This window comes from Macrobrachium rosenbergii, chromosome 48 (genome assembly GCF_040412425.1).
Source record: "Macrobrachium rosenbergii isolate ZJJX-2024 chromosome 48, ASM4041242v1, whole genome shotgun sequence".
Classification (NCBI taxonomy): Eukaryota; Metazoa; Arthropoda; class Malacostraca; order Decapoda; family Palaemonidae; genus Macrobrachium; species Macrobrachium rosenbergii.
In genome coordinates this window covers 62872761-62898380 of record NC_089788.1, presented here as the reverse complement: position 1 = coordinate 62898380, position 25620 = coordinate 62872761, and the positions used below count along the sequence as shown (strand labels likewise).

The following is a 25620-nucleotide window of genomic DNA, read 5'->3' as shown; positions in this document are numbered from 1 at the left end:
TTGGTGCTGCCCTGTGCCCTGGCACCAAAGAAATCATCTGCATAAGAAACAGAAGCTTCCTTTACATTCTCACTCTCCAGTGATGACACTGAGTTCAGTGAAAGATAATCCAGTCTGTTCTGCTACTGAGACAGTAGCAAACAAATAAGAAGGATCTCCTAGTCTAACAAGCTAATATGCCTATTGACTCATGGCGTTCACCCAAACACGGTTCAAGGCAGTGCCTAGAAAGCTCAGGAGCTCACAGCAACAAAGAAGGGAAACAAGACTGGAAGCATGAAGCCTGAGGAGAACAGGACTACAATGTGGTGCGTCGCCAATGGCGAATGCGAGACAGAACAATACAAGCTCCTACTTATAATAAGGGGGAAAGTACTGCTGTTTTACGAGGCGTCAAACATTGATGAGAACACCTGAGAGAGGAAAGAGAATGAGGAAACAATTACGTTCACAACCTGATCATGGCTACTCACACAAACCACTATCATGTTGGACAAATGGTGTGAATACAAAGTGGCACAACCAGACAACCTAGAAGACTGAGAAGAAGAATGTGAATGCCTGAAACCAGGCAAGCACCCAAAACGGGTGAGAGCCTGAAACTAGGTGAGCGCCCAAAAACCCAGGCAAGAGCCTGAAAACCAGGCAACAGGCTGAAACTAGTGAGTACCTGAAACTAGGTGAGCACTGGCGCTGGCAACCGCCTGGAGAACTCGGTACTCTCCTGGAGAAGAGCCCCTCCAAAAGAACACCAAACCCTTTTGCAAAGGAGGACCATGGGATACCCAGGATAGGGATCGCTAGGAGTACATGGCCTCCATCAAGGCCTGGGGGATAAAGAATCAGATACTGAGTAAATGTACTTATTCTTACCCAACATATCTACCTCCTGCCTAAGCGAACTTCGCTTGAGTTTGCTGTGCTTATCCTTTGGCAACCAAGTGCCAACCAATATGTGACATACACCAGGTTGGCTAGAGGAAGACGACAACGGACACAAACCGCTTCCACTCCTGGACAGTAAAATGAAAACTAAAGCCAGGTACATACCCTCTTACCTTACAGACTTGAAACCATTTATCTTTATCCTTTTTGTTTAACATCTTGAATCATGACAAAAACCAAAGTGATCCAAACTACAAAACAAAGAATGCGTTGTAATTGTTAAGTCACAACTATCACCACACCCATTACGTCCTCACGGGCTGACGACAGAGAAAACACTGAATGGCAAACAATCGACACTTGAATCACGCAAAAGGGATGGGTTGATAGATGGTTAAAAATAAACGATCCTCTCAATATTTTAGTTTTTACACTCAATCATCTTGCCATCTGACGCAGGAATTACAATCATCCTGCCACCTGAAGCAGGAATTACAGCTATCATAACAGAGAGGTAATATTAATTTCAAAGATAAAATTTAGGCCAAGGGCTAGAACCTATGAGGTCTTTTAGTGCTGAAATGGTTATTGAGAGTAAAGAAGGTCTTAAAGGTGTAACAGGAGGAAGACCTAGCAGTTGCACGATGAGACAACTGTTAGGAAAGAGTGGAAAGTAAGGCAGATTAAGATAATATGAACAGCGGTACAGTAAAAGGAATGGAAAGGATTGCAACTAAGGGCTGAAGGGACACTGCAAAGAACCTTAAGTAATGACTACAGTGCACCACGTGATGTGCACTGATGGCACTACCCCCTATGGAACAGATCAGGTTAGGCTGGAAATTATACAGAAGGGAAGCCTCCACTGGGACAAATAAGAGATGGCATCCTGGATTGGGTTAGAATGGGGAATATTAGAGTCAGATGAACATCTTTATTTCCCTGTGGTCTATAACACTCTAGTTCTGGTTAGGATCCCTCTGCTGAGGTACCATGGGCTGGGACCAGCATCTAGGTTAGGTTAGGTTATGAGGGGAAAATGTAATATTGATGCAAGGACTATTACCTTGGAAATTAATTTTTCCTACTCTTTTAAATGTTACTGATGAAGGAGGTGGTGGTGTTTATTGTCAGTCAATTATTATTAAACACATATCTACCCAACATGGTTGGGGACCCTTTGGGAAAACAGGGTTTTGGGTGGGGGAAAACATTAGGAGAAAGAACGGACCGCTGTGTTGCTGTTATGGAATGGTTCCGTGCATGTGCAAGTCATTAGGGAACCATATGTTCAAGAAGGGATTGGCTAAGGAAACCTATTATAAAAAGGAAGTACGCTAACCTAACCTAACCTAACGGGCTGTGTTACTTGACTCCCCAGACTCGCTGGTGAAGAACACTCCACTTTTTACCAAAAGCTCCCCTGTAACACTGTGCATGTGCGATAGCATTCCAGGATGGCCAGCATACAACTTCTGAGGGTAATTACGGGTTCATGACAGTCAACCGACAAAAAAAACCCAGTAAATTCTTGATAAGCAACCAAAATATTATAAGAAAAACAAATTCCCAAAGTAATACCCACATGCGGAGCTACTGCTTAGTTCTACCAAAGTTACATTCATTCGAAAAACACAAAATACTATAAAAAAAACCATTTCAACTGGCCCATGAAATAAAGTATGAGTAACCTGAACTCAGGATACTCGTTGCACACACCGGTTTAGCATAGCCGGACCTTAAAGATTTTAGACGCTTCTCGACAAATCTAGCTATACCCTAACAACTTGGGCCTTAGTTTATCTTGTTTGGTTTTAAAATACCTTGGATCAAACACAGGAGGGCCATAATAATATACAAACCGGCCAGAGAATCAGCGTCTTACTTGGCCTGGCCTACCTGATGATGGGCTAAGTGTTGTATAAAAAGACTCACCAGCTAATCTCTCTTCTAGACTCGGATAAATGTCAACTTTGATCTTATTTATCCACTTATTTCGAACTTGCTGAAGAACTGCACTGTGTCGCTGAATTAACAACTTTCCGCTCCAGAGTCTTGCCATTATTCTAACCTAACACCAAAACATGTACCCAATCGGTGCGTTTAACTCGTAAAACACATGTGGTGTAGTTTTGTTCAGCTAGATTCAGATCACCTCTTGAAAAACTACCAAAGGTTGAATTGTTTGCCAAAAATTTCCTTTCAAGGAAGTTAGCTTACTATTTTTAATAAATCTTATCTTGGTCAGGAACGTTGAGAAGTTTTCACCATAAATGAGTGACTGTATTTCCGGGTTTGCAAAATAACTCCAAACCCAACATATACCCCGTGCGTCTAGTGAAAGGCACCCAATCCAACAGTGTGTAAATCACATTCTGTATGATCATTACTGTATATGATGATTATATGGGCAATGCTACTTGGATGGTTACTTACCTTTATCGTTTATATTTATAACTATGTTGTGCAGTTAGTTCCCTTATTAGGAAACTTCCATTTGTAACCTAGATATCGGCAATTTTATCACATACCTGTTTAAAGTATATTATTGTAAGTAATTGACATTAGCATAGAAACTTGTTTGTATTATGTGACTCCATTAATAGAAAAGGCTGGCAGTTATACATTTCTATTTAAGGCTTTAGAATGATTTATTCCTACACGAATACAAACCACCTGGCTTTACATAGGAATTATCTTCAGCGCAAGCTGGAGCAGGATATTCTACACAACAAGGTTGTTCGGTAGTTGAACTACCGATTGGAGGGGCTTTTCCCTGCTTTGTGTATATTGTGATGTCTGTGCTTATATTCTTGGCTCTTTATCATGCAAACCGAAACTCTTCCAAGCCTAAACCCCGCCCTTGCCTGGGTGTTGGGAAACGGCATGTATAACTGCTTCCTTTCATCCTTTGATGTAGACCCGCAAACCGTTTGTACTAAATGCCGCAAACGCGTGCGCTCTATGACTGGTCCTTGTTCTGAGTGTCGTGTTTGGTCCCAGGAGCAGTGGATGAAATCCAGGAAGGTTGCCTTCCCGTCCTCGGAGGGGTATTCTCCTCCAATGATGCCTGGCAGCTCCTTGTCTCTTCCCATGCGACTCCCCTTGGCTGCTACCCCATCTAGGGGAGAGGTCACTCCTCCACGTTCCCCTGTTACTTCAGTAGTGGGGTGGTTCGAGTGGGAGGGCGGAGGCTGATCGTGATCTCTCTTGAGGACTCTCTCCGTTTGTTCGGGCGATGCATTTCTCCCCTTGTCAAAGGGAGGCAGCCCCTACTAACCCGTTTTTTACAGGTCTGGGAGAGATCGGGAAGACTTTTCAAGAACTTAGGTACCTCTGGCCATCCCTAGGTCTTCAAGGGAGCCATCAGTGTAAGGCTTGATTGCTCACCTTAGTGCCTCCAATCTGCCTCCTGTCTCTACTACGTCAGTAACTGGAACTACAGTTTCAGCTATGGGATCCAAGGTCACCACTGCTACTGCCATGGTGCCTTTGGTTAGTGATCCTGTTCCATCAACATCGACGCACCCTCCCATGTCTCGTGACGCTAAGGATCTTCTCAAAGGGCGTCAGAGAAGAGACCCCGTTCGTCTTCTTCGTCATCGTCAGTATCTTCCTCTCCACCTGCCTTCTCCTCCCTTTCTCCTTCTAAGGGTCCTGTTATGCAGACAGACCAAAGGAAGGAAAGGTGGATGCTCTCAACCATAAGAAGGCCCTCTTACGACATGTCTTCTTCTGCGGAAGAAGCACAAGGATCTCTCTATGGCTCTTCCTTGACCCCAAACAGGGAGCCTGTGTCTCCAGTATCCCTGGACACCCGAGGCACGGAAGCAGCACGTGCTTGGGTCAGTCATGATGCAGCTTCCATGAGCCAAGTCTGTGTACATGGATCACCCACGCACACGGACACCAAAGGCACCGATACCAGACAACAGACGTCTCTCATGTCTGGCAAAGGACATATTTCAGCACTCTTAGGACAATCTTGACACGTACAATCTTCCTCCATTCTGTCTTATTCATTAGGTGATCAACAGGGTAATGATCACCACGAAACTCAGAATGACCCTGGTGGCTCTCAAATGGCCACATGCCGAGTGAAACCCAGACCTGTGAACTCAACTATCCAAAGTACTGAGAGAAATTCCTCCATGACACAACCTCCTTTGCCAACCCCACATAGAGAGGTTCCACCAGTCTGTAGAGTCCCTCTCCTTTCACAGTTGGAGACTATCCAGTGTCTCCTACAAGCAAGAGGCTTTTCTCACCAAACAGCATCAGAGATGTTTGGATATCTTCGGAAATCCTCTGTGGACGTCTACCAAGGGAAATTGGCCATCTTCTGTGGTTGGTGTCGTGGGAGTGGTTTCTCTTCTGTAAAACCTACTATTCAGCAGGAAGCGGACTTTCTCGTCTTCCTTCACTGAGAGAAGCATCTCTCATCTCAGCAATTAAGGGCTACAGGGCTAGCCTGGGCCCGGTCCTACGTCTAAAGGACTAGAGTTCTCTTCCTCATGGGAGGTCTATATGCTGATGAGAAGCTTCGAAAAAGCTTTCCCTCCCAGGGAACTCAGGCACCCTAAGTGGGATGTGACTCTTGTCCTTTGAAGTCTGACTCGTGCACCTTACGAGCCTCTACGAGTGTCCTACAGGGATCTGACCCTCAAGACCGTATTTCTGCTTGCCCTGGCATCAGCGAAGAAAATAGATGAACTCCATGGTCTTTTTATAATGTTAAACACTCAAGGGGATGGGGATCTGTTTCATTCGAATTTGTCCCAGAATTCGCAGCGAAGACTCAGAATCCATCAGGCCCTGATGTTAGATTCGAGTCCTGGATCCCCTCCCTAGAGGACTTTGTAGGTAACGAACCAGATGAGATGCTACTTTATCCAGTTAGAGTGCTGCGGTGCTACCTTAAAACAACTCAGCAGCTCAGGCCTGGGTGTCAATGTGTTTTTTTTAGCACTAGCAAGACCAGGAAAGAGGTGCCCAAGATCACACTCTCTTTCTGGCTTTGTGAGACTATCAAGTGGGCATACTCATCGTCAAATGAAGAGGATTCAAGTATGTTCCGACCCAATCTCACGAAGTCAGGGGCATCACCCCATCCCTCTCATTCAGGAAGAACCAGTCTGTGCATCAGGTGCTGAGAGCAGGAGTGTGGTCACGTCAGACGACATTCACCTGTAGCTCATCCAGTTTCCTTAGTGGGACAGGTAGCATCTGGTCTAAGGTGTACGGTCATAGAAGTGAGAGCAGGTGTGTGTGACTGGCCTTCTTCCTTTCCCTTTCTCGTACCTCTCCTCTTCCGGTGGGTAGAGGATAGGTTTTCAAGCCGTCATGTGCTGGATGGGCACAGATGCAGGTGAGTAATCAGCCATTCTATTTTTTCCATTGTTATGATCTAATAGAAGCAAATCCTGCCCTCTCTCTAGCAAGGGGAGAGAGGGATTGGCAATAAAACTAACCCGTTGCTTATCTCAGCTTTATTGTCTCTGACATAGTGTTCTTCCAAGCCTTTTTTGAAGTAATGTTGCTTCCAAACCCATTACTATGAAAAACCTAGAAGTCTGACAGTTGAGGTCCATCACACTGTTACCAAAATAAGTGACTTCGGGCTGCTCTATCAAAACACGCTGCTGCTGCCTTCTTGGCTGAGTGTCGCCAAGGAACCAATCTGTCTGCCACCCAAAACCCGACTGCCGCTGTCACTCACACCATGACAGATGTAAACTCGCCAATCTGACAAAAACACTGGAGAGCAGGAGAAACAGGCAAACTACCTTAACAAGATCGTCCCAACAAAGAAACGACCGAATATATATATACATATATATATATATATATATATATATATATATATATATATATATATATATATATATATATATATATATATATATAAAGGCAATTTATTATCACTTTCATATTCGATTGTAAACTTTATGTTTGGATGAATTTGGTTGGCATATTCAAGAAATTCATCTGCTGCTTAGGAACAAGGATCGAGCAGGTGAATTTCTCGAGTATGCCAGCCAAATGCATCCAAACATAAAGTTTACAATCGAATATGAAAGTGAAAATAAATTGCCTTTCTTGGATATAATGGTTTCAAGACGTGATGATCATTTTAACACCACGATTTTTAGGAAAAAACTTTTACCGGTCTGGGTTCTAATTTTTGTAGCCATTGTTTCTTTAATTTAAAATTAAATCATTTGTCTACCCTCTTCCACAGGTCCTTTAGTTTAACATCTGATTGGAATGATTTTCACGAGGAATTCTATATCTCCACCAATATTTTATGAGTAACTGTTTCCCATATGAGCTCTTTACAAATATTTGCGCAAATTTTTAAATAATATTTTTCAACCAAAACTCAGAATACCAATGGTACCTTATCTTTCTATGCAAGTGTCCCGCTTATCTATGATAAACACTTTTACCAAGACTTACGATAAATAATAAACAAATATTTACCGGCTGTCGAATTGAAACTAATACCTAATAATCCAATGACCTCAGGAGTCATATACCTGTTTAATTGGCCCAGGTGTGACCCGGGAAGTACGTTGGCTCCACTCGTAGGTTGTTGAAGTTGAGATTAGACTCTCATCGTGGCGTAAGTTACCGAACGGGCGCTAAATTATCAGACCCTGAATTTTCATGCATAAGAGACCACGGGAAAAATTGCAAATATAATATCAGTTACACGGATTTCCAAATAATAGGCAAAGCTCCGAATAACCACCAACTGTCAATACTAGAATCTCTTTTTATTAAACAACTAGTTCCCCAATTAAATAATCAGTCCACATCAACACCTCTCGAGTTTCCGTTGGAACCAAAACAGACCCTGAGTTCACTCAGCTTTTGCTTTCAGCACTATTTGGTAACCATTGCTCCTTTCTGCTATTTCTTTTTACACTTTTATATAAGAAATTTTTTCTGGTTTTTAAAATCTGAGTCTATTTTTAATTCTGTTGTCTTTTTAATTTGTAGCTTTGAAAATCGGACACTTGGTCCTGAAACGTCAGCATAATAAAGCACATTGAAAGGAAATAAAAGGAATACTTCTTCTCCCCTAACTCGATGCTATTGTGAGGCTTCAAGAAAAGTCAGAAGTGAAAGACTGATTCTTTATTATTCTCGACAGGTGTTCATAAGACAAAAAGTGGGCGGAAAGGTAGCGGGCGACCCGAGGGACCCCACTGCGTCCATACACGATTTGTGTTTTCTAGCAAGCATAAAAATACATACAACATTTGTTACGTGACATATAAAAGGTAGATATATATATCAGCAGAAAGGCTACAATGATGCATAAGATGAGGTACACAAAGAAGCTGAAATAAAGACAGGTAAAATACATGACGTGATTAATGTGCATCTGAGAAGGAGAAACACAAGGAAAGAGAGGCGCGATTTGTCGCCCTTACACTATGTGTGTGTGTGTATATATATATATATATATATATATATATATATATATATATATATATATATATATATATATATATATACCTGACTTGACTTAGGTTTAGTAAAAGGCACACACAGCCCAGCTCCTGGTTCCTGAAGCTCCTTGAAGATACGGAATCCATCGTCAGCTCCAGGAAGGATCCTGTGTCTCCAAGGTGGTTTAGCAAGCAAAAGCTTTGTTGTGTGTCTTTTTCCCAAGCTAAGTCAAGTCAATGGACTAGCAGGCTAGCCTGTTAGTCCATTGACTTGACTTAGTTGGGGAAAAAGACGCAATACAGCTTTTGCTTGCTAAACCTCCTTGGAGACACGGGATCCTTCCCTGAGGCAATGATGGATTCCATATCTTCAAGGAGCTTCAGAAACCAGGAACTGGGTTGTGTGTGTGCCTTTTACTAAACCTAAGCCAAGACAGATTGACTACTAGGGGCTATCCTCAGGGGATTCTGGAGGGAATCTCTCAGTCTGTCTCTCTCTCTCTCCATTTTATATATATATATATATATATATATATATATATATATATATATATATATATATATATATATATATGTAATTTTAAAGCTGGGGTTTTGCTAGATAAATGGGGTATACTAGGATGATACACAACTTACCTTAATTACCACAAAAATCTGGACTCTGGCCTTGGGGACAGCTAAAACTACAAACAACAAAATATGCCTGAAGGACTTTTTCAAGAGGGGAGTGATTAGATAAACTCTGGGGTTTAACTTAATTCATTATATTTACAAAAGAAAACACATCAGAAGAATGGTAGCGTAATTCTGGGGTAATGAGGAGAGAGCAAATGACAGGGAATTTCCTGGAGGGAGTATATTGGGTTTCCCGCTTCGAAAGTTGTTGATAACGAAGTAGCTAGGGCCATTACGCAGGCAAGACGATATGCAGATCCACAGTTGGGTATTCCTATCCTGCAACCGAAACACTCATGGTTACTCAACCGAAACTAGCACTGTAATGAAGAAATTGAGGAATTGCATAGAAGATGCCTAGACTGAACTCGATTCCAGTGACTCGAACATCATATAATTGCGTTACACTTCTCATAAATGCTTTGCAAACTAAACAGCACAAAATATAAAGCAGTACAGGTCTCACTGTAATTATATCGCACTATGAAAGGAAAGGAACATAGCTGGAGGAGAATAAGGAACATGACTGACAAAAAACCTTAAATCCTGGTGCTTTACCTTTCTTTAGGAACTGAAGTTCTCTTCTTATGAGGGCCAGCGAGAGGGAGGGCAAGTGAATTCATTCACAACAAAAGTTACTTTGGATACTGCCCGCCACATGTTGAAAATAGGCAGTTTGATAGAGCAAGGGACAGAGCTCTGGCGCCCGTGCTGCCACCGACAATTCTGAGGCCAAGCACCTCTCTCCAAGGCCCTTTATAACTTTGGAAATTACAGCTTTCTCTTCCTAGGTGGCGTTGTGATCACTCTACCCACATGGAACTGCAGGCAGCATGGTTCCGATTTCATAATGGCGGAAGGCACGTGTTCAGCCCTCCAGCTGACCTGCCTCGGGCGACGATTAGCTCTGGTCGGGTCCGCACTTGGAATTAAGGGATTTCCGACGGCACTGTGGACAAGAAAGGGGTTCCCCTTCCCCCAAGCGGCAGTGATGAGAAGTTTTAGAGGTGAATTTGCTTACAGTGAATCATACTAAATTTACCTTATTGAATTACTTAGTCCTTTTTACTTTGAATTATTGCCTGAAAGATGGCGTAGGAGGGAATATTCTTAATTATATATCTATTATATAGTGAGATATATATATATATATATATATATATATATATATATATATATATATATATATATATATATATAATATACTGTAGTGTATATTATGATGTATGTATGTATGTATGTGCGGCATGATAGATCACTGGCTAGAGAACTCCTGAATCGTCTTTATACAATTATGATAATCACGTGCTCCGTATATGTGGTGTGATTTGTTCCAGTTTGCATTAAAATACATGGAATTTGGAAAACAATTTCGGCATGAAAAACTGTGCATCCGAAACACACTTCAAGACGTTGACTTCGGCGAACTTGCTATTTACATTTGGATTTTTTTATATTCTCTCAACTTGATAGTATTATTACCAGACATAAAATGTATTTGAGTGGAGAAATTTTTGTTATCAAATAAGCTTTTATCTGGATCTTCAAATACTTATAGGAAATATAAGCTATCATCCGAATCATCTAGTACTGATATAAAATATAACTATCTTAATTGGATATTTTGCATTCAACCGATCAGCGTTAGTGCCCTACCTACTTTTAAATGCATTTTCGCCTGATTAAAAAAACGTAGAATATAGTTTACTTTTGCTTTCACCATTTAGTGTATCTATCATTGTGCTCCGTTTTTTCAATACTCGTGATACTTAAGGGATCTGGTACCAATGAAGTGTCAAATGACGAAAGTATTAGATCCCATACTAAAGTACTCAGTAGCATTCCTGGTGTCTCGTGACATGAAAAACTATAGTCTTTACGTAATAATTTTTATTAAAAAGTATTAATTTATACGAAAAACCATATAAAATATACATATATATATTTATAATAAAATTTTTATATGATAATATATAAGTATATTTATTAATAGCTACATATAATATAACTTCTAGGCTTTCATTTCCTACTAAGGTCATCATATGATTGTCGTTGGCAGACGACAACAAACTTGTCTGGTGCCGTGTTATAGAAGTGTCAGGTGTACTTAGTATCCTGTGATTTATCAACCTTAATTCAGAAAAAATGGCGTTGAGCGATGCAGATGTACAGAAACAGGTAAGGAAACATTATATTTTTGTCTTTATGATGAGTTTTCGTATAGGTTATGCAGTATTTTAATATAACTGAGATTAACTTGAATCTTAACCCTAGGTTAGGCCAAGGGAGACTCAGGAGTGATAATGGAGAACCAAATAATGTTTTCGTTGTTCGTTTGTTGTAAATTTAATGAGCTTACAGCCGTCTTTGATCTGTTTAGTCGGGGTTTACTGCTGGAGTGGTTTTATTGTATGCCCAAAATGATAGTAATGAACGGATGTTGTCTAGCCTAAAGTTTACACTTGCCTAGGCCTTATAGCCTTTGAGCATAAATCAGATTTAGCCAAGTTTCGTTTTTTAAGATTTGAAAGATATTATTTTGAAAAATTAACTAATAGCCTAGCCAACAACGTGAAACATGCTTTCCTCTGCCTGGCCTAGTCTAGGCTATTTATATCTTGATTTTCTTGTAATTTTTTATATAGTGTAACAAGTTACGTGACCATACATTTTTGTTTACCCCAACCCATACCCCTTTATTAATTGTGGGGGACCACAGGTTATATAGGACTTTGAGTGAAAGGGATAAATAAGTGTTTGGACCTCGGCTAGTTCTAAGACCAGAAGTGAAAGGGATAAATAAGTGATTGAACATCAGCTATCTCTAAGACCAGAAGTGAAATTTACACCACTTAAAGTATAGCGAGGGAATGGAAAAAAGGCTTAATAGGCTTGTGTGCTTTGGTTAGTTAATTTCTCTTTAACACTTTCAAATTACTGTGAATGAAAATATTATGGGAATTCTTTTGGTAGATATATTTGAACCATATATTTTTCCAGCTGTTGATCTCGTGCTTTATGCACTTCTAATAATTATTGTGGCAACCAATGATTCGTTTTTTTCCAACCCCCCATAACAATAGTTGGTTTAATTTCATCTGTCCACCCATGGGTGTGTGTTACATGATTGGCTGACAAAGTTTCAAGTATCATTGACTTATTGTGATAGATATTAAACTTATTTCTTCAGTAACATATTTGAATGTTTGTATATACAAAGAACTTTTGCCAATTACATATATCATTGTTTTGTATCGATAATATACCAACACAAGCACATGAAAGACGAGCTTGTATCAAACAGTCTACTCAGATTGAACAAACAAATTATGAACTTTCAGTAAGTATGATTTACCATGTTACGATAACCTAGGCTACATTTAGACCTATGCTCACAAATTGTTCAAATAAGATCTGCCTAAAATCTACTTTGAGTGGACAGATGGATGAAATTGACTACAGTAATCTGTCAGACTCCAGTGGAAACAAAGATGGGTTTTTTGGTGCGGGCATACAAGAAGAGGAGCGCAATATACCAGCCATTGAAGCAAAATCCTCAATATAATCAGTCAAAAATCCAGTAAATTTTCACTTTAAACCATAATTGCATTCCAGAATTGTAAATATGATTTTCCTATGTTTTAATGTGTGTTTTGAAGTTTTCTAATACTGTATTTATTTGGTAGCAAAATAGGTAGTTGTAAAGATACTGGACCCCTTATATCATATGATTATGGGGGACCACAATGGGAAAGCATGGATTTGGAGAGGGGGGAAAACACTAAATGAGTGAAATGCAAGTACGTATTTAATCTAACTTAACCTAACGTAGGGCACCAGGTTCCTATATAGGACAGTGCAAATTCAAATAAATAGGGTTATGATCTAACCTTAACCTAGGGTGCCAGGTCCATACCTGGCAGGGGTTCTGTTCCGACAGTCTGACGATAAGCGAAAATCACTAATAACCGAAAATCAGCGATTCTCGGCACTTATCTGCGCCAATAACTGGGTATCAGCACCAATAACTGGAGATCAGCGCCTGTGATAGGTATATATGAGTGCCAGTACCCAATTGTTGGCGCCGATAAATGGAAATTGGCACAAATTATTGCTGAAAATTGCCAGTTTTTGTTGCTAGACAAGCACCGGAAAACCGAATTGCCGATAATCAAGGCCGCTGATAACCAGGGACTGCCTGTATAGGGTTACAACCTAGACTAACCGAGGGTGCCGGCTCCTTTCCTTACAAAGGGGTTTTGCCTCCTTACAAAGGGGTTTTGCCCCCTTCCCCCCTCACCACTAACATGAACTAGGTTGCCAGGTCTGTACTTATCTAATGCATGATGTCACTTTAAAAACATGTAATAAATCTTTAATCAATTACAGTCAGAATTTGCAGAAGTATCTTGATGTTAGAATACATTATTGCATTTCACTTATTTTATATATTTCCCCATTAAAAACCCCAGTTTCTGCAGTGGTCCTTCATAATTAGAGGATATGAGAGGGGTCCATTATTTCTAAACTAGGCCTGAGCTGCGTATTTGCTACTTAAATAAGTGTCAAAAATGTTCAAAACACACACTAGGACATAATGAAATACTTTCAGCTCCAGAATACCATTATGGTTCAAAATAAACATTTACTATAGGGGTGTTGGAATATATCCTTGTCTTTTCACCCTATTGTGTTTTCCCTCAGTGAAAAAACCCATTTTCCCACTGTGGTCCCCATATGTGTAGGATATAAGGGGTTCAGTGACCTTAAAACTACAAATATGCTACTGAAATGAACGTCATTCCCCCAGATTTGTAGGATATAATATAAAAAAAATTATTCATAAGATGGAAGGGGTTTTACTATCTTTAAACCGTTAGTTATTGAAATGAATGTCAGAAACATAAAAACATACTACAGAAAAAATTCAGATCAACCTAAATAATCCAAGGAGCAAGAGTTACACATTTGCATTAAAGGAACCATGACTAGGGACTGGAGCAGATAGTTTCAATCAACACTTGAATTCCAAAATCCTACTTCCAGTAACTAGTGCAGCTTAGAACAATAGAACCAATCAGGTTTCAGCATTGTTTGTGTACCCACATTTCCAGATGAAAATAACAAAAGACATTCCAGATATGCTAGGCATCCTTATCCTCAGTACACTGGGACAGACAAAATTTAATCAGGAGCTCCACTTGTGTTATTGTTGAAATGTGAAGAAAGGACTTAGAAAATGTCTGTGTAGATGACAATAAATTTGTGATAGATTTTATTATGATTTTTGTATTGAGTGTATTAAGGATACAAGGTAAACAAATCCAATACAGAGGACTAGTTTAAAGAATCAGCAGTGTTAGTACTAGCAATCACCCAAAAAACTGATAAAGCACCCTAACCTAATGTAGCCTAACCTTAAGGTGCTGGGGTATTAAATGGCTGGAAGGAGGGTTGGAAGATGGAATGCTGGGTCCTAACTTGGCAAACCCTTCCATTGGCTTGTAAGCGCCCATTGGCTCGTAAGTGGCCATAGGCTCACAAGTGCCAATTGGCTCCCAAGCGCCAATTGGCTCATAAGCTTGCTTAGGGATCTCCCTCTCCCATTGGATCCGAGCTCCCAATGGCTCATAAGCCTGCTGCAGGTTCAGTTCACGCTGTAGCTCCAGACATCCCATTGGCTCCTAGCTCTACAGCATTGGGATACGAGTCTGAGACTCCAGATTCAGACGTCCCTATTGCTGCAGATCAACCTGTTTCGGCACCTTCTGTGTCACAGATCCCTAAGGCTGTGTCCTCTTCACCTGTCGCTGATCGTGCAAAGTCTGCAAGTACATCAGCACCCCAAGGCTCTTCTTTGCTTCCCATTCACCAGTGTTTGGACAACATCCTGGAACTGTTGAAGAACCCTTGTCTTTGAAACCAGAAAAACCTCAGCAAGATTTGGCACTTTCCGCTGTATCTTCAGCAGAGGAGGAACCTGAACCAGAGCAGCCTTCATCAGCTTACACCTCAAAATTATTGAATTATTTTCTGTTCTGCTTCCTGACATAATTCTCCACTGCGGCTCCTTCTTCCCCTATCAGCATCCTTGTTATGTCAGTCTTCGAGTACCACTAGACCCCCGTAGATGGCCCTCTCTATTTCGTCCAAGAAATTGTTGTCGGGGACTGACTCTTGGCTATCTGAGAAGAGGGAGTTTGGCAAAGCTGTAATTTGTTCTCCCCCTTCTCAGTTTTCCAAAAGGATATACGTATTCTGTACAACCAGGGAAGCTCCTTCCTTGGGAGTTTCTGCTATATTCATACATGCAGACTGGCTCGGAGTCCTGTTGTGTGTGGACAAGGCAATTCGAGATGGGGCACAGGAGTTAGCTGCTCTTTTTTTTGTCATGTATACTGAAGAAAAGAGACATGTGGTGTTCTTTTACCACTAAAGGAGTGACACAGTCCCAGAGATCTGCTCTTCTTTTTGCTCATCTGTACAAACCAGCCTTTTTTCCTCAAATGACATAAGAGCGGTTAGCTACGGAATTGCAAAAGGCTACCCATGACTTGCTTGTGCAGTTGTCCAAGCAAATGATGAAGTCTAACCAGACACCTGCTGTTTCATTTAATCCTTGGCCTCTCTCTCCTCTCCAGCCATGGCTCTTTCGAGGTAACAGAGGAAGAGCTTCCTTGCGCCCACACACAAATCCCAGATCAGTTCGCCCTATCAGCAAGAAGTCCTCTTCTAGACCAGGTAGACAGAAGACCGAAGTCTTCTGTATACCTGTGGGCGCCAGACTCACGCACTTCTGGAGACAGCGAGAGGCCAGATCGATAGAACCATGGCTACTACAGGTTCTCAAGGAAGGATATGCAATTCCCTTCAAAAAAAGGAAGTCACAGCTCTTCTCCACAAGAGTGTTATAGAAGAGGTAGAAGACTTGTCATGGAGGGGGGGAGGGGTTGCAGTCATCGCTTTGTAGTCCCCAAAACCTCTGGGGGTTGGAGACCGACCCTGGATGTAAGCGGTCTGAACGTACAAGCTACGAACTTCAGGATGCAGACGAACAGCTCAGTTCTTGCTGCAATTTCCCAAGAAGATTGGATGGTCTCAACAGACATGAGAGATGCTTACTTTCATACCCCAGTACACCGGGATTCCAGGAAATTCTTATGATTCGCTCTCAGGACAAAGTTTCCAATTTTGGGCTCTATGCTTTGGGTTGTCAACAGCCCCTCAAGTCTTCACCAGGGCTAATGGGCGTGAAAGTTTGTCTATAGCTGGACGACTGGCCCTATGTTCATCATCCCAGAAGAAGTGCTTGGAGGACCCTCTCAGAACCCTTCAGTTAGCCCAGGAGTTGGGCAGGAAAAGTCCCAACGAGTCCCTTCTCAGATGATAGTCTATTTGGGGATGAAGATATACTCTTGGGTTTTTCGGGTTTTTCCATTAGAGAAGAGATTACTATCATGCACCCAAAGAAGTCTTTCATTTTCTGAGTCTTCAGACCTGCTCAGCCAATGACTGGATGAGCCTACTACGAACTCTCTCCTACACAATGTTCGTTCCTTTGGGGATACTGCATGCGAGGCCTTTGCAGTTCTTTCTGAAGGTCAGTTGGAACAAGAAGATTCTTTCAGATTCCTTCGTATTCCCCATCACACAGGAAATAAAAGAATATCTTCAGTGGTGGCTCATAGAAGGAAGATTCCACTCACAGTCCCTATGTCATCCGAACCCAAACCTCTCATTATTCTCCAACACATCAGACCTAGGTTGGGGAGCAACACTAGGACGATTGGAAATGTCAGGGAAGTGGTGCCTTTAAAAGAGGAAACCGCACATAAATCTGTAGGAGTTGAAAGAGATTCACCTGGCTCTTCAACATTTTCCTGCAGTAATTTGAGTCCAGTGATTGCGGTTCATTCCGACAACACGACAGCTCTGGCTTATATTTGAGACCAAAGAGGCACTCATTCTCTGTCACTGTGCAAGTTAGCCAAGGATCTCTTTCTTTGGGTGCACAAGAACTATACACAGATTCTCACCTGCTGTATTCAGGGCAAGTTAAGCGTATTAGTGGACGAATTAAGCCATTGCGAATGGGTTCTACCCACGGAACGGTTGCTGAATCCACAGGTGTGCACCGACCTGTTGAAACAGTGGGAACACCATGGATAGACTTGTTTACAACGTCCAGGATCCATCGCCTCCCCACTGTATTGCTCTCTGGCGCCGGAACCTCAGACTTGGGCAACAGAGGCGATACTTCAGGATTGGTCACACCTGGAATTGTATGCCTTCCCTCCGTTCAGTCTAGTAAGAGACATGATCAATAAATTTAAGACTTCTCATCACGTTTCAGTGATCCTAGTAGCTCCCTTTTGGCCTTAAAAGGAGTGGTTTCCAGACCCTCTGGAACTTCTGTCTGACTTTCTGTGGCTCCTCCCACAGAGGAGAGATCTTTTCAGACAACCCCACTTCAACAGACATCATCAAGGTTCGTCCACTCTCATTCTGACAGGCTTTAAACTGTCACCAAGCTTGTTAGAGCAAAAGAATTTTCAAGAAAAGTTGCAAATGCTATCGCAAAATGTAGACGCGACTCTTCTTCAAAGTACTACCAGGCTAAGTGGGCAGTTTATAGGAGATGGGGTAAAGAACGTAGCATCTCGTCGTCTTCTACCTCTGTAGCCCAACTAGCCGAATTTTTACTTTACCCAGGATCTTCGAGAGGCCTTTCAAAGTCTATGATAAAGGGTTACAGATCCATGCTGAACTCAGTATTCAAGCATACAGGTGTGAACATTTCCTCAGACCCAGACATTTCAGACTTAGTCAAGTCATTTGACACCAGGAAACGGAAGTCTCAGCAGCCAGTGTCTTGGAACCTAGACGTAGTCCTACATTGGTTGTCAGGCCCTCCTTTTGAACCTATGCAGATGACCTCCTTTAGGGATCTATCTGGAAGGACACTTTTCTTAATCACTTTAGCCACAGCGAAAGAGTTGGCGAGTTACAAGCCCAGGACAAACAAGTTGTCTTTTCGCAAGAGACAGCTATTTGCTCATATATTTTAGGCATCTTAGCCAAAAACGAGTATCCGTCTTAACCCTGGGTGTCATTCTTTTTCGGTCCAGAGTCTTGCAGAACTGGTAGGACAGTCTGAATAAGAGAGAGTGTTATGCCTAGTGAGATTATTAAGTTTTACATCGAGAGACCCAAGAATATCAGAGGGAATTCTGGTAACCTCTGGTGTTCTGTCAAGAACCCTTTACGTCCTCTCTCCAAGAGTGCTATCTCTTTCATTGTGGGAGACATTATTGTAGAGTCCCAATAATGTTGTTAAAGGTAAAAGCACATGAAGTACGGGCAGTAGCCACTTCGTTGGCTTTTTAACGCAATCTCTCCCTAGCTGCCATAATCCAGTTGACTTATCGGAAGTATCGCTCGGTCTTCGCCAACTATTATCTACTTGACCTTGAAACTGTGTTCGAGGACTACAGTACACTGGGTCTGTTCTCTGTGGCTGGTGTGGCACTAGGGAATGAGGGGTAGGAGTGATCCTCCTATTTCTCTGTCTCCTAACCTTGATTAAGGTTGTTGAGTTTTTGGGAAGCCAGGGGTACTTAGTACCTGGAGTACCCTCCAGTCTTTGTTTTTAATGGATGGGTAATACTGTATATGTTTTTTAAATGGTGTTCAGATAATATAATTTTATGGTCGTATGTTAGTTGATGTCTATTTTTGCCCAGGGCAAGGGCAGTTGTTGTGTTTAAGCTTTGTCGAGTCATAGAAGCAATCCCTGACCACAAAGCTCCCACTGAAGTAGGGACACTCCTGACACTACCGGTCATGTCCCTACAGGTCGAGATGAGCAACAACCAAGAGTCAGTATCTTCCTGCTCTTGCTCTCTCCCCAGGTAAGGTTACAACAAGCATTACCACAATGCTAGCTTTTCTTTTCTATTTCAAATGCATTTCTTTATAATGTTTTTGGAGTAGCACATGTCCATTCTTCCCACCTCATATTGATGTTGGATTCAGCTGTGTAATTACTTGGTAAGTGTCATATATAAAAATGACATTTTTATAATAAAATAAGGTTTTATATATACATATCAAGAAATTACATGAACAGAGCCCGTCCCTCTTCCCCTCACATGGACTTAGAGCATAAACGAACTGAGCTCTTTAGCTATGTTGTACCTATTCTTCCCCAAAAGTGTTCAGGGCACTTACCTGCACCAAAACAAAAGAGTGCTACTGCAAATTTTCAGTGCTTAAGCTGCCATTTAAAGTAGAAACTATAGCTATGTAATTACTTGGTAGGTATATATAAAACCTTATTTTATTATAAAAATGTCATATTTTGTGATAGCCAGGTTTAGCTGCCTTCTGATTTGAATCTCCTTACTTAAGTGAGGCTCTAGATTACTCTTGCCTAAGCACTAGATACTCTTGTATAAGCTCTAGATACTCTCACCTAGGCTCAGTACCATACCATACCACTCTGGCATCCCAAAGCTAGACGGAGTCATCACTCCCTTTGCTTGCATCTGCACTGGAATCATGACATTTCCAAGTGTTTTTGCAACTTCCTATCAGTTGATAATGACAACTTTCCACCTAAGGAGTGAGTCATACTTAAAAGATGATTGTTTGTATTTCTGTTAGAACACTTCAGACAGTTAAGCCTCAGCCAGAATTATATTAGATATTTGCACATCGTATGTTAGATATGTACTTACATGTTCATAAGAGTTGTCTTTTCACAAGGATTTCATCCCATGTATTTGCTGTCTTTCTCCTCCTATCCTATTTGCTGCATAAAGATGATGTACTGTACATGGAATTCTTTCTTTTTCAGATCCATCATATGATGGCCTTCATTGAGCAAGAGGCTAATGAAAAGGCTGAAGAAATCGATGCTCGTGCTGAGGAAGAATTTACCATTGAGAAGGGTCGTCTTGTCCAGCAGAACCGCCTGAAGATCATAGAGTACTATGAAAGGAAGGAGAAACAAGTTGAACTCCAAAAGAAAATGTAGGTTTCTTGGTAAATGTTAAGGGGAATACTGTATTGAAATGTTTTGAAATACTGTGTAGAGATTTGAAAGACAAGGTAAGGTGCATCAGATGGGTATTTGACATGTTACTGTGTATTATTTATTACAGCTATGATAACTGTAATTCTGTATTTTAGTAATTTTAGTAGTAATGGTAATTTTTAATGAACAATCATTATTAAATAGTTTTTCTTTTGGTGTTATCAGCTCTATGTAGAGTGACTTAATTTATTTGGGGCTATGATCTTGACAGTGGTATTTAACCAAAATTGTTAACCAAAAATTAATGGTAATTGTGATATGGTACAGTAGTTGCATTCTGTGGTGGCATAATTTTCTCCCATGCATTCATTATTTGCCTTGATTGCATTCAACAGAGCTATTTTTGTATTGACTTATGTTTTTAGTGATTTTCTTTCCCATCACTTTGATTACCTTGAGATCACTTTTGCTTTCGGTATTTTATATGGTCACACTTTACATATAGTACATTAATGTATTTGAGAGCATTGGGAAGCAGTTTCCATTATACAGCACCTCTTACTGGATCAGTTACAGCTTTCAGGTGGTGAATATTGGAAAAAAATCTGGGTTTTACAAATGACAAAAATCTTAGCCCATACTATTTTATTTTAAAACTTGTTATAACCTAAAATGTACAGTGACTACTGGATTCTAACACTGTAATCAGTAATCCTCAAGAAATGTAGAGAAACTCTATTTATGTAATCCATCACACATTTTTTCCCTTAGAATACAGGTGCAATACTTACTGAGTAAAATGTCATGATGGGATGATGATCATGGTAACTAAATTTTTCTTGACTGCAGTCAGTATTAATATACACTAGTTGTCATAAATGCAGTGAATTCATATTGCTAAACAGATTCAGTAAATTAAGTCAGTAAACATCATGATAGACAGACAGGGTGATGGAATACCAACCACCAGCCCAGACTACGGTAGTCTGTTACTAACCTTGCCAAAGTACACAGCCTACACTATGCACACACACATCAAATAAAACCATAACATAGAGTGATGAAATTTTTGGAAACTACAGCTTTCATTATAATGCCTTAACAAAACACTGTAAAAGCTTTAATCTCTTAAATTTCGACACGTCCGAGATATATTTTTTCAAACTTTGTTTGGAACGCTGATATAATTGGTGGGAGACCCAACGGGGAGTGGAAGGAGACTAGCCCTGGGCTGGTAGCCCAGCTGCCCACTGCCCAGTAAACAGCACCAGTTTCAATCTCGGGCATGTCGTGAACGCATCTCGCTTGTCGGTTCGATTCAAACTGTTTGGCGTTGCTTCAGCTCTCGATGCGCTTCTTTCTGGAGTCTTTTTTTGGTGAAGTACTCAGTGTCTTGTTCGTTAACCTAGCTCCGTGAAATAGTTAGCTATGTCGGATTCCAGCCTCTCTGGATCTAGAGTTTGCGCAGGGAATTTGTGCTCTTCTAAACTTGTTAAACTTAAGTTCGACCGTCACTCCTTGTGTACGGCATGTAGGGGTCAGGAGTGTTCCCAGGAGAACACATGCAGTGAGTGTATTGAATGGGGTCAGGAGTTTTGGCACACGTACAATTCCCATCAGGTAAAGCTGGTTAAGGATAGGGATAGGAAGGCTTTTAAGCGTAAGGAAGCTAGGGTAACTTTTTCGCGGGTGGCATCAGCGTCATCCCCTTTACCGGCTGTTCCTTCCTCCTCTACCGCTGCTCTTTCCTCCTCCTCCTGCCCCCTCTTCTTCATCAGCTTCCCAGTATGTTTTCCCTAAAGCCAAGCCCAGCCTCGAGACTGATAAATCAGAATTTGATCTCTTCAGAACTCAAATGGAAGCGCAAGTAAACGATTTCATGGATTCTGTCTTAAGTTTAGTGCGTTCGCGCCATACCCCGGGCGTTAGTGTTAACGGTGACGTCAGTGCTGATGATAACAGTGGTGGTGTTCGTGATCATGTGACAGGCAAGTCTGCTCGTTTTTCTAATAACAGTGGTGGTGTTCGTGATCATGTTTCAGGCAAGTCTGCTCGTTTTTCTGATAACAGTGGTGGTGTTCGTGATCGTGTTTCAGGCAAGTCTGCTCGTTTTTCTGACTCTTTTGAGCAAAGGCAGCTGTCCCGCTCGCCTTCTGAGGCTAGAAGACAGTCCGGCGCTGGCGAAAAGGTCAGAAATTCTTGCCCACGAGCAGGCTCGTCCTCTAAGGCACCGAAAAGCCTTAGTCCTAATGTCGAAAGCCGTAAGCTTGACTCCTCGTCGAAGCGTCAAAAAGCTTCGAAGAGTCGTAGACGCGCTAGTTCGCGTAGTGTTTCTCCACCGACTCGCCGCTCTTCTCGACATCGTCGACGTCACAGGTTCGTGTCCCCAGAATCTTCGTCAAGACGTTCGTCTTCGAAACGTCTCTCCCTAAGGGTAAGTTCTTCAGATGAGAGTAGCAGCAGTTCGTCTTCAGTCTCTTCATCTTCCAGCTCTTCAGATCCTCCCCCTCCTCGTCATCGCAAGTGGGATCATGCCTCTCGGCCCTTAAAGAGGGAATCTTCTGATAATTCCTGCCCTAGGGACCCCAAACTCTGTAAGAAAAGGACAGCTAGCCCTACACCTGGTTACTCAGCATGGGATTCTGATCAAAAAGATGTATTTCAGACGCTCCCTCCCAAGTCACCTAAGCCATTCAAGATGCCTAGCCCTCTCCAGAAGGATCTGCCTCAAGTTCCCGTGCCTCTTCCTCCTCCCCCTCCTGCACAGGAAGTGTCTGCTCCTTTGGCTTCATCCTCACCTTTCCAGGAATGTAGTCTGCTGGAAGAGAAGCTAGAAAAGGTAGTCCGCAAAGTGCTTTGTATTCCTGGGGACCAAGAACTTGTTCTTCCTCAACTCCTGGACGATCTTGGCACGGAACCGATTCTTTCTGGTGAAGTGGAAGGTCCCATTGACTCAGTGCCTTCTTCTCATTACGCTTCTCTGCTCAACTTTCTGCTGCAGTCGCCCTCAACATTTTCAGCCGACAGCCCTCTTCCCGAATTCCACGTTGCTACTGGGAAAGCAGTGTTCTAACACTTCCCTTCCCAAGTTGGTACTCTCCACCGCCTCCAAGAAAGCTTTGAAGGAGGTAGAGGCTTGGTTGGAAGCTAAGAGATCCACTGGTAAAGCTTCTTTTGCGTACCCTCCTTCAAAGCTGTCAAAAAGGAGACAAAATTATTACAGCACAGGAACTTCTCCTTCACTAGGCTCTGCAATCTCAGCACAAGGGGACTTTGGCTCCCTTGTGGACCCTTCAAGACGCATTTCCTTTGAAGCTGCCAAGACTTTCTTCTCTGCCCTGGATGTAGAACACCTTTCCAAAAACCTCTACAAGCTCCTAGAGATTGTCAGTTTTCTCGATTGGTCAATGGGAGCTATTTTTAAACAAGTTGAGCGGGCTAATATTGCAGAAGACGTCTTGGAGAGAATCACGGGATTCCTTACCTGCACCGACATTGCTATCCATGATGCGGCAGGCGAACTTTCCTCCCTCTTCGCCATGGCCACTCTGAAGAAGAGGGAGACTTGGTGCTCTTTCTTATCTTTCTTATTGATGTTCGCACCTTTGACAAGGAAGGCCTTTTCCCAGAATGAGTTCTTCCTTTCAGCCATGGATAAGAAGGCCGACGTCGCACATCCTGATGTTCCGCCAAACCCAGGCCTGCTCCCGCTCCTTTGACAAGACGGGACCAGACATCCGTTATTTCCCAGCTCCAACTCCAGAGGTCACAAGTGAAAGAGGTCGTCCTGCCTAGGAACCCTGTCCTCCAGCCATGGAGTCTCTTTGGGGGAAATGGAGAGACAGGTGCAGATCAGTGGGTGATTCATCCTGGCTATGTCTTCCGTTTGCCCAACCTCCTCCTCTCCACTTCTCCCAGGCCTGACAGCATACTCCGAGGCTCAGTCAAGTTTTTGACCAAGACAGAAGTCCAGTCTCTTAAAGAAAACAGTCTCTTACCAGACATGCCTGTTTGTAGTCCCCAAGTCATCGCCAGACCTCAAAACCTTAGTGAAAACCAAGTTTTCCATGGAAAGGAACCGCTCCGTTCTTGAGTCTCCAACTCAGAGGGGATTGATGGTGACCCTTGACATGGAAGATGCCTACTTCCACATTCCAGTACATCAAGACTCAGGAGGTATCTTCTGTTTTCCAGTTTTCCAGTTCCGGGCTCTCTGCTTCAGCCTATCGACAGCCCCGCAGGTATTCACCAGGGTTCTCGCCCCGATAGGTCATTGGCTCCACCTGGAGGGAGTTTGGATCTCCTTGTACCTCGACGACTGGCTACTCCGTTCATTGGCAAGGGACCACTGCATGGAGGACCTTCACAGAACCCTAAGGTTAGCTCGAGCCATAGGGATTCTGGTAAACACGGAAAAGTCAAGCGTAATTCCTTCGCAGAGGATTCTTTATTTGGGGATGACTCTGGACAGTCTAGCTTTTCGGGCTTTTCTGTCCCCCAAAAGGGTTTCCTCCTGCCTTCTTACGGTGGAGAAGTTCCTCCTGGACACTCCTCCCGTCAGTGGATGGCTCTCCTGGGAACTGTCGTCAGTGGAGCAATTCATCAAGTTAGGTCGTCTACATGTGAGACCCTTGCAGTTTTTCCTGAAGAGTTCTTGGGACAGAAGAACTCAACTGGCCTCCACGATCTTCAACATTCCCCCCGATGTCAAGAGACATCTTCTTTGGTGGAAGTCGCCGGAAAGACTTTCGGAGGGTCTAGATCTCCTCCCAAGACAACCATCTCTGCAGATGTTCTCAGACGCATCCAATGTTGGCTGGGGAGCACATCTAGGCAACTTCAAGATGTCAGGGGTTTGGTCAACCGAACAGAAGAGGCTCCACATCAACACCAAGGAACCGTTGGCCATTCACCTCGCTCTCCAGGATTTTTCGGCCCACGTCTCAGGCCAAGCAGTTGCTGTTCACGCTGACAACTCTACGGCTCTAGCTTATATTTGGAAACAGGGAGGTACCCATTCCTTCTCCCTGTTCGAGACTGCGAGGGACCTTCTTCTGTGGGCGGACAGCAACAGGGTGGCTCTGTTCCCTCGGTTTGTGCAAGGAAAACTGAACGTTCTTGCGGACCAACTCAGCCGTCGGAACCAGATTCTTCCTACAGAGTGGACCTTGCACCCACAAGTGTGCCTAGATCTGTGGAAATTGTGGGGCACTCCCATGATAGATCTCTTCACTACCTCCAAGAACCATCGTCTCCCAGTGTTCTGCTCGCCAATTCCAGACCCTCTGACTCACTTGGTGGACGCCATGCTCCTAGACTGGACAAACCTGTTTGCTTATGCCTTTCCTCCTTTCGGGCTCATCAGGCAAGTGACAAACAAAATGAAATTCCATCAAAGTCGAACTAATCCTTATTGCCCCGTTCTGGCCAAGGAAGGAGTGGTTCCCGGACCTGCTAGATCTGATAGACTTCCCAAGGCTTCTACCTCAAAGGAAGTCTCTTCTCAGACAACCCCGCCTAATGAAGTTCCACCAGGGATTGTCCACTCTCGCTCTGACAGGC

General features: G+C 42.5%; 2 protein-coding genes across 3 annotated transcripts in view; one reads left to right on the top strand and one right to left on the bottom strand.

Annotated features, from left to right (window-relative positions):
- mRpL38 (mitochondrial ribosomal protein L38) overlaps window positions 1-3243 on the bottom strand; it is a 48107-nt gene extending 44864 nt beyond the window's left edge. The window contains exon 1 of one of the 2 annotated variants that reach the window (XM_067091967.1): window positions 2821-3243. In XM_067091967.1, the coding sequence (XP_066948068.1) occupies window positions 2821-2947 (127 nt within the window). In that variant the 5' untranslated portion in view covers window positions 2948-3243. The remainder of the gene's footprint in view (window positions 1-2820) is intronic. The other variant, XM_067091968.1, reaches the window with a different exon arrangement.
- Window positions 3244-11055: 7812 nt separating this feature from the next.
- The window catches only part of Vha26 (V-type proton ATPase subunit Vha26), a 29273-nt gene continuing 14708 nt past the window's right edge, over window positions 11056-25620 (top strand). The window contains exons 1-2 of the mRNA XM_067091964.1: window positions 11056-11198; window positions 19879-20054. Coding sequence (XP_066948065.1) covers window positions 11166-11198; window positions 19879-20054 — 209 coding nt within the window. The 5' untranslated portion in view covers window positions 11056-11165. The remainder of the gene's footprint in view (window positions 11199-19878; window positions 20055-25620) is intronic.